The sequence below is a fragment of the Tinamus guttatus genome, unplaced genomic scaffold (assembly GCF_059628265.1).
Source record: "Tinamus guttatus ecotype Peru unplaced genomic scaffold, ASM5962826v1 Tinamus_guttatus_pri_ptg000027l, whole genome shotgun sequence".
Lineage (NCBI taxonomy): Eukaryota > Metazoa > Chordata > Aves > Tinamiformes > Tinamidae > Tinamus > Tinamus guttatus.
The window spans coordinates 3,985,747-4,002,446 of record NW_028288561.1 but is presented as its reverse complement, the minus strand read 5'-3'; the positions used below and the strand labels follow the sequence as shown (position 1 = coordinate 4,002,446).

Here is a 16,700-nt window from a genome sequence, read left to right as displayed (position 1 = left end):
CCTGATTCCCAGGTCTCACTAACATAACTTCAGGGCCCTCAGGAAAAGAAGAAAACATAATCCATTTTCTCTACTGTTCCACCCTTGGCACTGCACAATGGCTAATGATAATTACAGTGGCAGGAATATGGTCTAGGGATGCCATTTGGAAACTGCCGAAGGAAAGCACGTATTAGTCACAATGATTTTCATCACTGCTATGTCAGAATTTGGGGGACCTTTGGAGTAAAAGGCATGCTTTTACTTATGGTAACTTCATGCCACTTGGTCCTTCCTTACAGGAAGAAAGATCCTTCACAATCCTGGAACAGCACAAAGTGAGCAGGGACGGCCGTATAACCAACTTTTCACTTGCAGAACATCTGCAGGGAACAAAGTGCAAATTTTTGCATTTTGAATTTTCATGGTCATATGAAATATGCTTTTTAAAGACATGTAAAGTAAAATTCTACTTGTATTAGATTTGCACGCAAGTGCGGCCTTGAAAAGAAAAAAGTTTGAAAAGGAAATAACATAAATTCAGGCAGCTCTTTTCTTGCAAATTAGAAATATTATTATATTAACTCAAGCTTGTTAAAGACAAAAGTCTTATTTTTTCAAATGCACAGCACAGCCTCCCTATAGCAATTGGCAGTGCTGCAGGTATCGCATATGTAGCAAATATGCAAAACGTTGGCAAATGACTTAAAGGGAGATTTTGTGCAGCTGTTGTTATGATCCTGAGGAGTTGCTGGGAATACTCCATAGAGCAGTGCTGCTATCATAATTGGCTTCCACAAAAGCACATTAATGCAGACCGCCAGATAAAAGTGGGTCAGCTTCCACTTACCAGCCAGTTTAGAATGAAAGGCTGAACCACGCTGAAGAGAAAGAATTTGTGTGCAAGCCATTAGGTACCAGGATAAATGTTTTTTATTTCATGTGGGAAGAAAGAGCTCATCTCTTAAATCCTTGAATATAAATGCTGAGCTGCTCTTTCATCTGAGGCTACAGTTATCCTTTGTTGGATGCAAATAACTAACACGGCCCAAACCCAACTAACTGAAAAAGGAAACATGGCAACACACACATTCCCATTGCGCTCGGAAGCATTTACATATATTACGTTGCCAGAAAGATCCCACATAATGAACTATGAAACAAGGGTTTAAACAGCATGAATAGCCTCATCTCCATGATCCTGGTGCTCCCTTATCAAAACGATTATAGGTCAAGGAGGGTGGCAGAGATTTGCGAAGGAAGAGCCTTTAGCACGATGGAGCAGTGTTCACAAGCCCGTGCGCTCACCAAGGGGGATTGCAAGTTCTCCATCCCACATTCACAACTTTCTTTACCTCTCCTCTAAACCTCGTCCTTGTCTTTTCTTGTTCACTCCCCTCCAGAGTCTTTGTCCTCCATTTGTGCTCCTCGTCTCCCTGCTCACCCTTCACAGACTCTGGCACTTTCCGTGCACAGAGTAGCAGCTTCCTCAAAAGTGATTTGAGTCAAGAGAGAGACTCCCAAGGACTTCAGCTTCCGCTAAGTCCTGACCCCGACTCCACTTCATCTTTACACTGTATGTGAAAATTCATCTCTTGTACTAAATACTCCAGATACTGTTAAATGCACAATAATTAAGTGCCCTGCTGGGTCAGTAAGCCCCATATCTGTACAAAATAAACATCCCCAAACCAGTGCAATGTTAGTGGTTTGGGCACATGCTACTTCCTATGCAGAGCTATGAACAGCATCAGCAAACAGTCACAACCATTTGTCATTTGAGAAGTTATTTCTGCCTCACACTGAAAAGACTTTAGGGTGCACCCACATTTAGGGACAATTTACCCTCAAATAAGCACATTCATTTCCCACTGTTCCCGCTGTCTAGACAGAGTACGAGGACATATTCTCTGGAGTGGGGGTTAGGTGGATTGAGACTCCCTCGAGAGCCCTTCCCAGACTCTAATTGACTTGATTGTTAGGCAATTTTTCCTGATGTCCAACTTAAATTTCTTTTTTGCTCAATTTCATCCTATCACTTCCAATTACGTGTGACTCAACTGTTCAAAACAATTCTCCTCCTCCCAGTCTGCTTGCAGTGAGGATGCAGTGCACACATCTCTTATTAGCACACCTTCACTTTGAAATGTATTGGCAATTCTAAGTGCAGAGTTGACACTCTTTCCTCGCTTCCTACGGATGTCAAAGATACTTTATTTTCCACAGAGAAAATAGAAGCCTGTGCATGTGTGCAGACAATATAGGGACGTCTTCTTCTCTTCTATAACTAAGACATGTGGTAATTATAGCACAAAAGCCTGAATATGGCTAAGTTACCTTGTGTAAAGAGACAGCCTCAGTGACAATGTGGTCTTGGAAAGTCTCACTTCCCCTCTGTTCTTACAATAATATTTAAAATAATTGGGAAGAAAACGAGCAAAGGAAGAAACTGAAATAGCCCTCAAAGGCAAAATACTGATGAAAAAATTGGGAAAATACTTATTTCCCCAAACTACTTACTGGATGATTTTGTAGCAGAACCAATGACTTTTCCCCTGATTTCTCAAAGAATGTGTCAAATTTGAAAAACAATGGCTTGCTCCCACCCATCTAAAATTTCAGCTCTAAACATTTGATGGCAATAAACTACTGCACAAAAGTTAGCACTTCCCTAACGTCACTACTTTCAAGAAAAAGAGGACGTTATGATCTCTTTCTCCACTAAAAATGACAAAGAAGCACAGAAGGAAAAGAGCAACTGGAAAATGTTTGTGCTGATAAATTGGATCCAAATACTTAAAGGACTACAGACTCATTTCACAGAGGCCCCGAGTTACGTGGTCTATATAGCCAGAAGCAGGAGGAAAACACACACACAGCCAACGAGACAGCTCCGTGCCCTTTTATACACATAGAGAAAGCCTGTGGTTGAAAACTGCTTGTGTTTTCACTGTATATTTTTGCTAACAGCAGGGATATAGTGAGTTCACAGAATGTTACTACTATGATACACAAATCTAATAATAATGAAAGGTATTAAATTAAGAATTCGAAGAAAGGAAGCCATGGGCACTTGGAGTAGGCTAATCTGTTAGGCTCACTGTAGCTTCCCATCAGTAAGGAACCCCAAACCACGTTCTGTTTGGGGAATATAATGTTAAAACAGTCTCGGTTGTTCTCCCTCAGCAGTCAGAAATCAATACAAGGCCACTTGAATCAGCAATTTCTCGACTGAGAGCAAGTCTCATAAATGCCATACATAATGCAGTTCTGAGCAAAGACCACATAATGAACCGTTTGAGTGACAAGCTGGCATTGACAACAAAGGGAAGGACGTTGTCACCATCTGCAAGAGGTGACAAGGTTAGCCCAGCTCGGACTGCTTACATTCAGTCAGGGGCTGGATGCCTCACCTGCCCAAGCTGTTCACAGGCTGTTTGATACTCAGCTCGCTGACAGAGGTCTTTTACACGCTGGTATTTGGGTAGGAAGTTTTCTTCTTGGGCATCTACCTTCTCATTCTCTCTCTTATGCAGCAATTTACTGGAGTGAAAAAAAAAAGAAAACAACATGAAACTTAATTCCAAGCGACGCACATTTTTCTGCAAAGGCTCAGACTAGCAGGCTACCTTCAGGATCTCTAGCACTGTCATTTAAATCACCAACCAGTTTGCTGCATGGCTGCTGGGCAGGCAATAACAGCAGCCCATCTCCAGGATGCTGGGCCAGAGCTGCTTTTTGCAGCCTCTTCCTGCCCACTGCTACATGTGAAGGCAGAGGCAAGGAGGGCATGGGCAACAAGCAGACAGGAGAGGTTATTTGTTCTCCCATGACACATATAGGAAGGTGGAGGGCAGCAGCTAGAGCAAAATCTGATGTCTTTCCACTCCCAATTGCATCGTATTCCGTGCAGGCTACAGGCAAAGGATACACATTGCCTCCTTGGCCACGGATACGCATTGCTCCTTGGGCACAGCCGCTGCTGTCCCCGGGCACGCTGCAGCCCTGTCCCTGCTGGCACAGGGCTTTGGGCCGTGGCAGAGCACTGCTTTGGCTCTAGCTATTCGGTGGCCTTCTGCTTATAGAGCAGGCTTTGCAATTAACCCTGTCCTTACCCCCGCTCCACCAGGAACGAGTCCCTCCACACTTTCATCTTCTTCTTTAAATGGAACCTGGAAGGAGAGAGGAAATAAATTTGCACAAAAGGAATAATCAGATCATTCCCTAGCTTTCTCTCCTACCCCCAGTTCAGATGAGAACCATTACATTGGCCTCTCGAGGGACCGCACAGCTTTATGAAGCAAGCACATAGCCAGTGCTAATCACGAACCAACAGAACACATTTGTTCGCGTAGGGACAAAATTTGCAGCAGATTCACACAGTTTAACAACTATTTCAACCTAGGCACTTTTAAGGCACCGGGGATTAACTGAATTGTCCTTGATCACAAAAGATTGCAAATTAAATCAGGATTTCCTGAATTGAGTTTGGGCTCTTAACCTGCACACCATTCCCATAGTATCCAATTCTAAAGCAGCTGCTCCTATTCCCCCTCTCCCTCCGCCCAACTACTTATAAAGCAAATCTCCTTCTTTCTCTCTTCCTTTATACTAGATGCTGATTTTCTCTCTCCAGTCTAATTCTCTTCCTCAGCCTTCTTCTAATGAAAGCTATGATCAAAGGTCTCAAAAACAACAACAAAAAAACCCGCTCTGCAATTTTGAGTGTTCATTCGTCTTTATATCATAGTCTGATACACAACCAACCCTTTCAACTCAATTATTCCACAGTTTATTCAACATGAAATGCCTTGCTACAAATGCTGCCACAGAGAGGTTTCAAATCTACAGCTCACAGAGCCAAAACCTTCATGTGCAGCCCACTCACTACTACACTGCCTACATTCAGTATATCCAGGAACTGTACCCATACAGCTAATATATGAAGCTGACAAAGAAAAAATAAATAAATGAGGTCAGTCACATATTTCTAAATAGGTCTTTAGATTTTCCTATGAATTATGCACAGATGGCAAATTTATTACATTTTCCTTTAAGTTTAGCTGCATGTTGACAAATACTTGCCCCATCCCCTATCCTTTATCCTATAAAAACACATGCACTTTTCCATTTCTTACCTATTCACTGGTCTCTCAGAATCTAGAAGCTTCAGAATGGATTTACCATCCATGTCAGAGGGAATATCAAGTCCAGCAATATCTAGAATTGTAGGTGCAAGATCAATGTTCAGCACAATGTGAGGATTCCTAAAAAATATGTATGAGAACACGGGTTAGAGTCATCAAGCAACTATGCTGACATCTGCAAAGAACAAAGAGGACCCAAATCCAATGCAGTCAGTACTGAACAGAACCAAAACGTTAAGCATCAGTAAGGACTTAGCTGCAAGACCTCAACAGGGACTAACATGAAGATTTAAACTTTGACACAGAGTATTTTTGAGAATGTAAAGTAGGTCATAAAACAAGGTTAGTTAATCATTGCAAAGAAGGGTTCAAAACTCTTTCAAAACATGAGAAATCTCCTTGGGTGTCTTACAGAATTAAAGTTTCTGCCAAATATGCTGATAATACTATTTAAAAAGTAAATTTGGCAGGTAGCACAGGCTTTATCTGTTTCAAAATATGGCATAGACATGAGTTCACACCATAGCAAGTGTGTTCTGAAGAGAACATGAGGAGAAATACATTGCCAACCACTACGGCAAATACCACCAAGTGACTGCTGAGGTAGAGCATGAGCCAGGAAAAGGTAAGCAGTCAGGAAAGAAAAAAGGGAGAAAGCAGTTCTAGAGAAAGCAGGAGTGTGTAAAAGAACAGCTTTAAGTCAGATAGTATCAGCCTTCCAAAGTGGAAAGATCTCCATCCTGCAGCCACTTAGGAGCTGCTTTGGCTCTGAGGCTTCCGCACTGTTTGCTCTGTTTCTTAGCAGAGTAGTGGCATGTGCTGTTCAGCCACCACAGCTAGCCAGGCAACATTTGGACTTACACCGATTTCAAACTAAATTCAAACCTTGGTGTCAACACCACACGAATACAGACAGTTCCCATCCCAAATCCCCAGAAGCTGCCACAGCTAAATACAGGACGGTTCCTGGCTCAGAGCATCTAGTTACACAGTCCAGCACCCAGCATCTCAAAGAATGTCCCAACTTCTAATCACATCATATGGGTCCAGTTTTGCAGAAGTGCTTGCGGTTTATGTTGCCCCTAACAAATTTTTTTGAAAGACATCCATGTTGTTGTTGTTGTGAAGTAACCCATACCATCCTGTATATACATACTGTTTATCAGCTGCACAGCATTTTTTGTTCTTATTTCTTACCAAGTATACCAAGGAAGGCACTTTTTCTCTCTCTCTCTCTCTCTCTTTTTTTTTTTTTTTTAATTGGAGAGAGAAAAAAGCCAATAAACAGAGTGCTGTACAGACAATCTTCTAAGAGCTCTGGGCATCAGGAATGACCCTGCTATGATTTCCAGGCACAAAGGCACAAAGCAATAGGACAGATGGGCTGCTATACACGCCAGTACAGGATGCCAGCCCAAGACAGAGGACAGAAGAAAGCTGCTGTATTCACACTAATTAATAATCCATCATTTAGAAATTACTACCTTTTCTTGAGCAAGCGGGCAAACAGGCACTGACAAGAGCACGGATGATGAATTAAATCAATGTACCTAATTTGATTTTAATTACTAATAATTGTGGTGTAGCATATTTTGTAATAGAAATGAAAGCTTAGTAATGACTTGCTGCAGTGACTACTATTAAATCTTCCTTGGTATCAAGAGAGAGTCACAAAAATTACTCTGCAGGAAAAAACATAAGGGTTATGAAAAACATGGATGATTGGATTTCTACCATGTAAAGAAATTCGGGCTGAAAGGAAGGATAAATTTATTATCTGACATGTTTCTACTCCAGGGTATTTTATCCTTTCTTCTGTTAGGTTCTGCCAGGCTGACTCCAGATACTAATAGAAATATTTTTTCATCATCAGAAGGCACAGAAAAATAAAATTCAATGGGAAAGCTTCACAAGTTTCATGCCTGCCTGGGTGTAAAGATCCATGAACTATGAGCTGGCCATCCTCCTGCAGGAAAACTGCAGGAAAACTAGCTCAGGCTGCTTTGGCCACATCCACATTGCCTCTTCATTGAGATCAGAAACTGCAATTGAAGGGAGAAATACACACAAACACCCTATATATGCATGTGTGTGCGTATACATATATTATATAGAGAGCGTAGACATAAATATATACCTAGAACAAAACACACATGCATTTCTTTACTCAAGAAAGAGCGAGGTCTCAGGAGGCTATGCCATTTCACTTGAAAACACTTGTTGCTGCAGACAGACTTCTTTCAGTATCGCAGTATCCTGTTTATTTCCACCAAAAGACCTGCCCTTCCCTACAGTCCAGCCTGTAGGGCTGGTAGTCCCTGACCTGGTGTCTCAGAAAGCCTAACATGGAGATTCTGAGGACTGCGCTTTAGGAAGAACGGAGTTTTTTGTTTGTTTGTTTTGGGTTTTTTTGGCTTGTTGAAATGATGAATCAGTGAACTGGACCAGCAAATGGATGGCATTTTTATAACTACTTGCTACTTACACACTATTACTCTATTATACATTAAATCTGGTCCTCTGAAGTAGAGAGAAAAAGATGTGTGTTTGGACGACTATACATGTTAATTATGCTAAAGCATGCATGCTGATATAAAGAAAAGACAGTAAATTACGGCACTGTCTAAAATCATTACTTAAGTGCAAATATTTGATATTGAAATAATTGCTTAGAAAGCATATTTACATAATTTCTTAGCTGATCAAAGCTACCATTTGAATTAACAGTCACATTCTGCACGCTCCTGCATATCTGATAAAGAGCCCTAGCTACGTAGTGGCAAAGGATGAGCCAAGGAGAATCTTCTGTGGCAAATGCTATGTAAAGTACCACACACATTCCTCTTCACAAGCTGGAACAAGTGGCGCCACAAAACGATTTAATTAATGTGTAACAATAATTACCTATTGTTCCAGTGAACACTATATCATGTAGTTTCACCTGGAAAATGTATTACTTATGCTTTTTTTTCTTTTTTAAAAGGAAATAAATCAATGTTTCCTAGATTAGGCACATTTCCAAGCGACTTTCAACCTTGAAAGACGAGTGACCTGGACTGCACACCTGTGCACAGAAAAGGTAGTGGCAAGAACCTTAATTATATATCAATTATATTAATTGATAGCACATGCTATCAATTCTGCTGTCCGAATAGATGTAGTTTGCTGCCAAAGCAGAGCCGATAGTTAGGCAAATTGGCATTACTTTGTGTCTCCATTAGGATGCCAAGTCAACATGATTTGAGATGTAAATATAATGGATTTTTCTGGCCACAAGATACACACACGCTAGCCAAGAACTTACAAGGACCCAGCCTCCACATTTGGACCTCGGACATAGAAGGGAACTCTGATATCGAACTCATAGGGCATGGACTTTCCTTTCACTAGCCCAAACTGCCCAATGTGGTAACCATGGTCAGCTGTGTATATTATATAGGTATTGTCCAGCTCCCCTGTTTCAACCAGCGTATTATAAATCTGAAAAAAAGCAAAACAAAACAAACATGACATTCTTTGCATTACATAGTACTATATATAGAGAGAATATTGGATACAGTTTGCTGTCTATGTATAATCTACACATAAATAATAACACCTCAGCATGTCACTGAGTCATCATGATGGACTATTCTAAATGTCACGTAATATATCACGCTAACCTGTATCAAAATAAACTTCGCTAACACAGAATTTCATCAATACAAAATCAAGGTTATCTGTTCCAGTAGTAAAAATATACAAACTTTTTTTTATTATTTTGGAAGACCATTAGACACACACAATTCGGTGAGAAAACAAAGCAAACAAACAAAAGCAGACCAACTTTGGGATTAGAGAAAAAAAATAGAAGAAATAAACAAAAAACAATAGATTTTTGTCTCCAGTGAAACACAGGTATGAGAAAGTCATACCAAAGGAAAAATTTGTACTAAATAGAAAATGAAAATAGCATAATAAAGCCTAGCTAATACCCCCTAATACTGGTATCTGATCTATCTAACGGATCAGGTCCATTAATATGAAGTAGAGATCATAATTTCCTGAATCAGTAATTATAAGATATTACTATCTGGATGGCATTGCTTTAACTTGTTAATTTCCTCCTTGCCTTCAGGATTCTACTTATTTTATGCGTTACCATTATGAGAACATCAACAGATCAGCAGCACATTGCAACACCTTTAAAGCTGACTTTTTGCAAACGGAAACAAATCTGGTTGCTTTTGCAGAAGCCTTTTAGCCAGTTCAGATGTTTCTGTTCAAGCCACCCAACTGGTGCTGCAAGATTTCTGCAATCTTATTGTTACATAACGCAGACAACCGGAAAAAAAACCACCAAAAAACATATCCCCTGCCCCACCAAAAAACAAAACAAAACAAACAAAAACCCCCCTCTACCTACATATTTACTTTGTCTATTTAACAGCTTAGCCTGTTTTACCATAGTGTAATTTCAGCTAGGGCTGCTCTAACTTTTTTTTTTTCCTCCCTCCCTAGCTCTCTCAAAAAGCACTACAGGATTAAAATAGACCCATAATTAGGTTATTCGTTTCCAACAGACTATAGGATGACCTTTTACCATCAGGATATATACATCTTATAAATTTATGACGTATATTTTTTTCAGATGATCTTTCTTCCCTTAATCAATAGCAAGTCTGAAGCAAAAAATAACAGCTTGCTTACACCACCCACCTCACAGTGCCTATCTTTAGACAAGGCTCCTTACATCCTGAATAGAGACAATACCCTCAGAGGTGAAACGATGACACGCTATTTAAAAACTCGAGCAGTTCTCCTCCTCCCTCTTATAGCCACACATGGCTCAAGCATTTTGTAGCTTAATTCTAAGGAAAAAGTACCTGTTGACCTGGGTAAAAAGCAAATACTAATCTTACCATCTCCATGGAGTCATCCACAGACATGAGGGTCTGAAGGCGCTTTCTCTGCAGCATGTTAGTGAATTCCATGTGTATAGGTTTCATGGGACCTGTATACCTCATTATCCAGTGCTTGTCTGGGTTTGGAGCATAGTTATAACTAGGAGTGCTAAGGAACAGATGGAAAAGCAAAATAGTTTAACAATGTAGAAGAAAAGCCATGATAATCTATTCCAATAATTTCTATTTGATCACTGCTATAGGACTGACTCTTTGAGGTCCACAGAAAAGCATTACATTTAGTTTGGAAGAGTATTATCCTTTCATGTTCTCTGTGAAAGATGGGAGAATGAAAACAGCTCTGTGGGGAATAAAACCTACTGAAAGAGCAGACATACAGAGTTCTAGCACTGCTCAGACTAACACGGATACATTTCAAAGCCAATAGATTGGCCTCAGAAGTCTGACACCACAACTGGGAAGCATTATCTGCATGAAGAGCATGAACTATTGAATTTCTGCTCATGTAGTTGCTTTGCTTTCACTCTGCGCACATTAGCGCAGAATATTATTGTACAGTCTGTTTAACAACAACTATCAGACTTGCTGAGAAGTTACTGATAAGTAACAGCTCTTTTGAATTGAGCCTGACTGGTCGCTTGAATATTTCAGCACTCGTGTACCCAGAGGAGCACAGGTACCCTACCTGGTGGTATCAATCTGCATGTGAGCTCATGGCAAGCAGAAGTGGATACAAAGCCGGATTTTAAAGACCTGCCAAAAAAAGCAGGGGTGAGGGGAAATAGGACTGAATTTTTTAGATACTTTCCAGCCACCAATTCTTTTGTGAACATCAGAAACTTTCGAGTTACAAATTGATGAGTTCACATGAAAGCAAGCTAATTAAAGGCAGTGCCAAAACCCCCAGGAGTTGGATTCAGTGTCCTCCAGGAACCTCACAGCCCCTTCCAGTCCTCATAATCCTGTAACAACATTGAAGTGATGAGGATGAATATCACTGACTGTCCCTTAATTCATGTTGCTGGCAGTTCCAGAGATTGCTCTTCTGTGCATAACTATATTATTCTAGGCTAGCTAGATAGAAACAAAAGATTTATTTTGGTATATCGCTAGCATAATGTTGAGTCTCTAAATCACCAGCTCACTATAAAGGTACATTTATATCTATAGGCATTTAATAAATATTCCAAAAACGTTTGTTATTACTTCATACTGAGAACCATTTTTCTCTGTTTCTTCCTATCCTGGTTTAAGACAAACCACATGCAGATTCTAAAATATTAAATATTATTTTTTTCTAAATGATTTGTTATTTTCTTCATCCTAACATACAACTTCCTGACAAATTCAGCTCAGATTCGGAAAATATCCACTATTGTTTTTACATATGCAACAGAGCAGCAAGGTAAGTTAGCAGGATAAACAACAGCAACATAAATTGAAACTTCTTGAAATAATGTGATATTAATGTATCTTTGATCATGACAGGTAATCTCAAAAGTTTTAATATAAATATGAAATGAATAATTTGACAGTGAAATATTTTATGTAGAAAACCTTTGTTGGATACTATCTGAAAAATGTGTGTAGGTAGCAAATGGAGGATTCTTCATATAGGGAGGCCAGCACTGGTGTTTATTCTCTGTGTATTGTTAATAGCCTCTTGAATTTCAGAACGTTATTGTGGCTGAAATAATGACATTGCTCATTTGAAAATGCTGACAGTTATGGAAACTGTTGCTATGTGATGCCCAGAATGAATCAAAAATGCTTGGCAAACTCCTTTTCAGCTTACTTTGTGATTTCCTGGCTGATTTGAAACCTCCCACTGTTTAATCCAGCCAAAGCCTGTGATTTTCTTTGATTACTACAAATGTAAACCTCTTACACTTAACAGATTTGTCTATCTTATGAGCAAAATACACAAAATATAACATTCCTAGAATCTGGATAAGATGGTCTCTTCAAATGTGTTCAACAGTCAAGTCTTAGCCTGATTGCATTTGACCTTGGAAAGGGTGGTAGAATGTAACCTCTGCAGAAATAATATCTCTGATGCCCAACTGTTGCATCCTCTGCAGCTATCAGTACATGCTGTAAAAAAAGGAAAATCGATCACGTAGCCCAAGGATTTGCTACATGGACGTTGGCTGATAGCGATAATTTTCAAATAGACAGACTGCAAAGCCGTGTGTCAACCAGAATGAGCATTCCAGTCATGCCTTCCTGTGCCGGGTGGGAATAACGTGGGCACCAGCACAGCCACTTTACCAGCGCTCCTGCAGGAACAGGCACACGGACACGCTCCGTGGGGCACTGCCTTCTAACTGTGGCACTCGCAAAGGCTGTTCAGTTATTGCTCTGGTACAACACACGAACACAAAAGCGTTCAACTTGTGTTGGTCTCGTGGTGCCCTATGCGCACCCACAGGGTGGGGAAATAGCGAGAACTACCCACAGCCCGTTATCGCTGGCAGATTTATCTGTCATGGAGGGATTCCCTAGGATTCGAGAACAGGGGAAAACATGGATACCAGAGGACTAAATGGCATACATAGTCAGGGAATTATGCACTTCCTGCATTTTTAGCTTCAGTCTTAAAACCAGACCAAAAACAACCCTTACAGATTAATTTTACATAGTGCTATGGAAAAGTGTCTAAGATATAATTCCTTAACCTACTATGATATTTTTTTTCAGCTCCTTGCACTCTTTTTCATTGGACCACCAAAATTAATAGCTACAGAATGCTGTTTGATAAGTGACTATCATCGCTGAGATCAGATTGCCTTCCAAAGCAGTTCTAATAAGACTGAGGTCAATACTGGGTACTAGCAATAGCAGAAATCACTCATTTGGCATTTCTATAATTTTCATTTCAAAGGGAAAAAAGAAAAGCTTAAATGGCAAGCAAACATGAAATGGTGCATGGCTGTAGATCTGGGATACGCATTCTCTTTTACAACACAGAATAATGAAACATATATTATTCTAAATTCTGTAATACTCAGACAATAGAACTAAGGAAATGTTCTCTCTCATAGGCTATTTAAGTTGAGTGAAAAAGCTCAAATGTGTTTCACTGGATTTTGGATTAGTCTTAGGAATTAGACTCAGGAATATTGGTGACCAACTGGTTATTTCAATCAATTCCCAGTTCCTTCATAAATCCAAAGTAAAGTGGAAGGCCCCTTGGAGAAAAAAAAAAAAAAAAAAAAAAAAGCATCTAAAAAAAATTACAAACACTGAACATCAGTGAAGGCACCAAGCCAGTAATGAGAAAAATCTTGAAATGTTTTCAGTTTGGCTAAAACAATTTGGGAGAATCACTCACACGAGCAGCCTGTGAGGAGGTGTCCGAGCTGCAGAGTGGAGCACTGCAGGGCTACCCCCGTGAGCATGCCCTGTGACTACAGCCAAGAACGGCTCAGCGGAGCGCGGCGCCGCAGCCAACGCGCTAACGGGGCAACCAGGCACCTGGGCTGCTCCCACGGCTGTGCCAGGCGGCAGGCACAGACATGCCCGCTCACTCGCAGGCCTCCATTTCCTCTCTTTCCATATATAAAATAGAAATAATAGCTAAAGTGCACTACACGATTTTTGGTAATACCCATAAACTAATACGGTTTGTTCATACGGATAGGAAGATACAGTTTCTTCCCATGAAAATACTACAACCCAAGAACCAGATTTCAATCCCCCTGCGCAAAATAAACAGTGATTTACTTCCCAAAAAGTTTGTCACCATGCCCAATGAATTCAACATGAATCTTTCCATTTTTGAGCCACAATTTGAGTTCTAAACGTGGTAGCCATTCTCAAGATATTTGTGCTGTTCTGAATTAGTATAAAAATCTCCAAACATTCTGTGTACGTGACAGCCTTATGCCAGGAGTATTGTAAGGCAATTTTTTTTTTCATCCAGAGGTACACAGCACTTTTAAACTCTTGAACCTGGAAACACAAGGGTTTTCTTTTTCCTTACATGTGTTGAGAGGCATTAGGAAAGAGATGTGAATACTGAGGTGCTGAATCTTCAGGACCGTGAGGAGCAGCATGGCTTATAACCATCAACACAGGCCTGTGAGGATACATCTTCTTTGAGATTCTGAAGAAGGTAATACTGTCATTGGTGATGAGATCAGTTAGATAATCCTGGAAGTGGAAGGAAAAAGTGAGATATTTCAACAATAATTGCAAGCCAGGGAGTGAGTTGGCAAGAAGTCTGAAGATATGAAACAGGAAAAAGGAAGCTACTTGGCTAAGAAAGGAAGGAGGAGAGAACACAATTTAGATGCTAAGATGGATGTAAAATCACACATAATGGCTGGCTCTGGTCAAGTGAACAAGTACTGAGTGTGGTGCAAACTGGATGGCATCTCTCCCTAAGCGCAGCTTTCTGTCCATGTTCTCCTCTTTACCACTGCCAGTGTCCTTGACCTGAAGTCAGTTGTTATTCGTCAAAGAAGACCCTTTTCACAGACTGTATTTATCCTATTTTTGCCCTAAATTATTTTCTGTGCATCCCAGAGCCAGGTTGACAGCCTCTATTTATTATTTTATATATTGGTTTACACACGAGGTTTGTCTGTTACGAGACTGCTACATTTACGACTGTTACTGACACGATATTTTCAGTCATGCAAGCAGATGTAAATCACCAAACTCCATCAAGGTTAAATGGAGGAGCATTCCTAATGATTTGCAGGGGACAGGAGGAGGTACAACAAGCCAGACCAAAGCAGACGTTACTTCTGAATGTCCACACAGTAACTGAGATCAGATCTCTAGCTGCAAATACTGCAGTGCTTTCAAAAACATACAATTTTTGTTTGTTTTTTTTAAATTAAAAATATATATATTTTTAAGATGGCTGATCAGTGTCTTAAGAATCTAACTCATCCTTCCTTTGGCCTTTAAGAGAGCATAGTTCTCAAATTCCACCTTATGGATGAAGACATTCAACCTGGTCAAAACAACGCACAAATTAAATATTGCAAAACCAAGTATTTACCAAGCCAAAAGCCCAAGGAGAAAGATTTCTTCTGTTTTTGGGGGGGTTTTTTTGTTTGTTTGTTTGTTTTTGTTTTTTAAGACTCCAGATTTTGAAGTTGCAGTTGACTGTGGTAATGTATATAGAACTAAAAAATTGATTGATAGAAAAAGAAATAAAAAAGGAGGGAGTACTTTGAGTAGTTTCGATTTTCAGACGATAATGCTTAGCAGTCGCTTTGGAGAACAGAATTATTTAGGGTCTTTTCTAGCTTTCCACTGGCATATGAATTAACATATTAATTATGTCAAGTAGAAAGGGTCAAAAATAATCTCTGAGGAAACTTCAGTTCATTTGTTCCTTGCTGGAAAATTAAATTTCCAAAAGAAACAAAAACAGCAGGAAGGAAATACATTCAGTCTTGTATTTCAGCTTCTGTTTGTTCATTTGAACTCTGATATTAACATCAACAAGTACTGCTGCTCTGCACACCATCATCTGTTCATTATAATAGCACTGTATTATGCAAGAATATGAGGATTATCAAAATGTTTATATCTTTATCAAGTTTTTTTTTTTTTAATCAAATTCAGTAAGAAAAACTGAACTAAATGAAAACCTAAACATTTTCCAGAACTATATATACAACACACAGCTGAGGACATCTGAACTTCAAGTTCACCGCTGGCCCCTTGTTACAATGGGGAATATTGCTCTGTGAAATCACTTGCCTGACACTGTTTCATTTAAAATTGATTTATGTCAAAACAGGGTTGGTAGCATGGATATAAAGATTAGCTCTCTCATTTTTCATAGATCAGAAGGGAAATAAAAGAGAAATAATTCAGCTCATCATCTGCCCCTTCCCCTTCACAGCTGGTAATAGAAAATGAAACCTTAGAAGCCTGTTAAATTTCATCTTTCAACACAAAGCACACTAAATTAAAGAAATATCAAATGGAGGGGAAAGGGATAAAATCACACAGACATCAGTCTCATAAAGAAAAAAGTGTCTGTGAACATGTTCTAATGAAGCAAAAATATGGAGGAAGGATTTGTGCATGATAAGTAGAAAGGAAACTGAATTTATGTTCAGTAAATACAACTTAGAAATGAGTATTGCACAAGATAGAGAGTCAACTTTTTAAGTTCCACGCTACATAAGCTACAGCAATTTACTGATAAATTTATCTATAACCATATTCCACAGACTGTTCAGGCTATTTTAGGAAATCACAGAAGCTGGTTACTTAAGCAAGTTCACACTTTCAGTTCAAGTAAACACACCCCTCACTGCAAACATTTCACTCTTTGAGCTGCAATGAGTGTTAGATGAGGATGTCTTCTGCAGAAGACAATAAGTATCAAAAATTTTAGTAAGTTTGGCAAGAGTAGAACATCCTTGAAAGGTTTTAAGGAAGTATATTGGTCTGCAACAAAAAGTGGAAATATTTAATAGTTACATTCTCCATTCATTCTGACAGTAAAGCCAGAATTATCACACAACAGACCAGTACCTATGAACTCTCCATCATATTATGGCTGTGAAATGAGTTCCTTACATTAACACAAACAGACGGGCCTAGCTGGAAGGAGCTGGTTTCCAATCTCATTTACACTCGTGTAACTCCACTGAAATTAGTTCTCTACCATGGAAATAGATGACAATCCGACTTG

At 39.6% G+C, this 16,700-nt stretch overlaps 1 protein-coding gene across 3 annotated transcripts in view; it reads right to left on the bottom strand.

Annotated features, from left to right (window-relative positions):
• Window positions 1–16,700, bottom strand: part of SULF2 (sulfatase 2) — a 55,567-nt gene that overhangs the window by 19,225 nt on the left and 19,642 nt on the right. For all 3 annotated transcript variants that reach the window (XM_088528757.1, XM_088528749.1, XM_010218442.2), the window contains 6 exons: window positions 14,016–14,185; window positions 10,028–10,178; window positions 8,431–8,606; window positions 5,118–5,246; window positions 4,095–4,151; window positions 3,393–3,522 (listed from right to left, as the gene is read on the bottom strand). In XM_088528757.1, coding sequence (XP_088384883.1) covers window positions 3,393–3,522; window positions 4,095–4,151; window positions 5,118–5,246; window positions 8,431–8,606; window positions 10,028–10,178; window positions 14,016–14,185 — 813 coding nt within the window. The remainder of the gene's footprint in view (window positions 1–3,392; window positions 3,523–4,094; window positions 4,152–5,117; window positions 5,247–8,430; window positions 8,607–10,027; window positions 10,179–14,015; window positions 14,186–16,700) is intronic.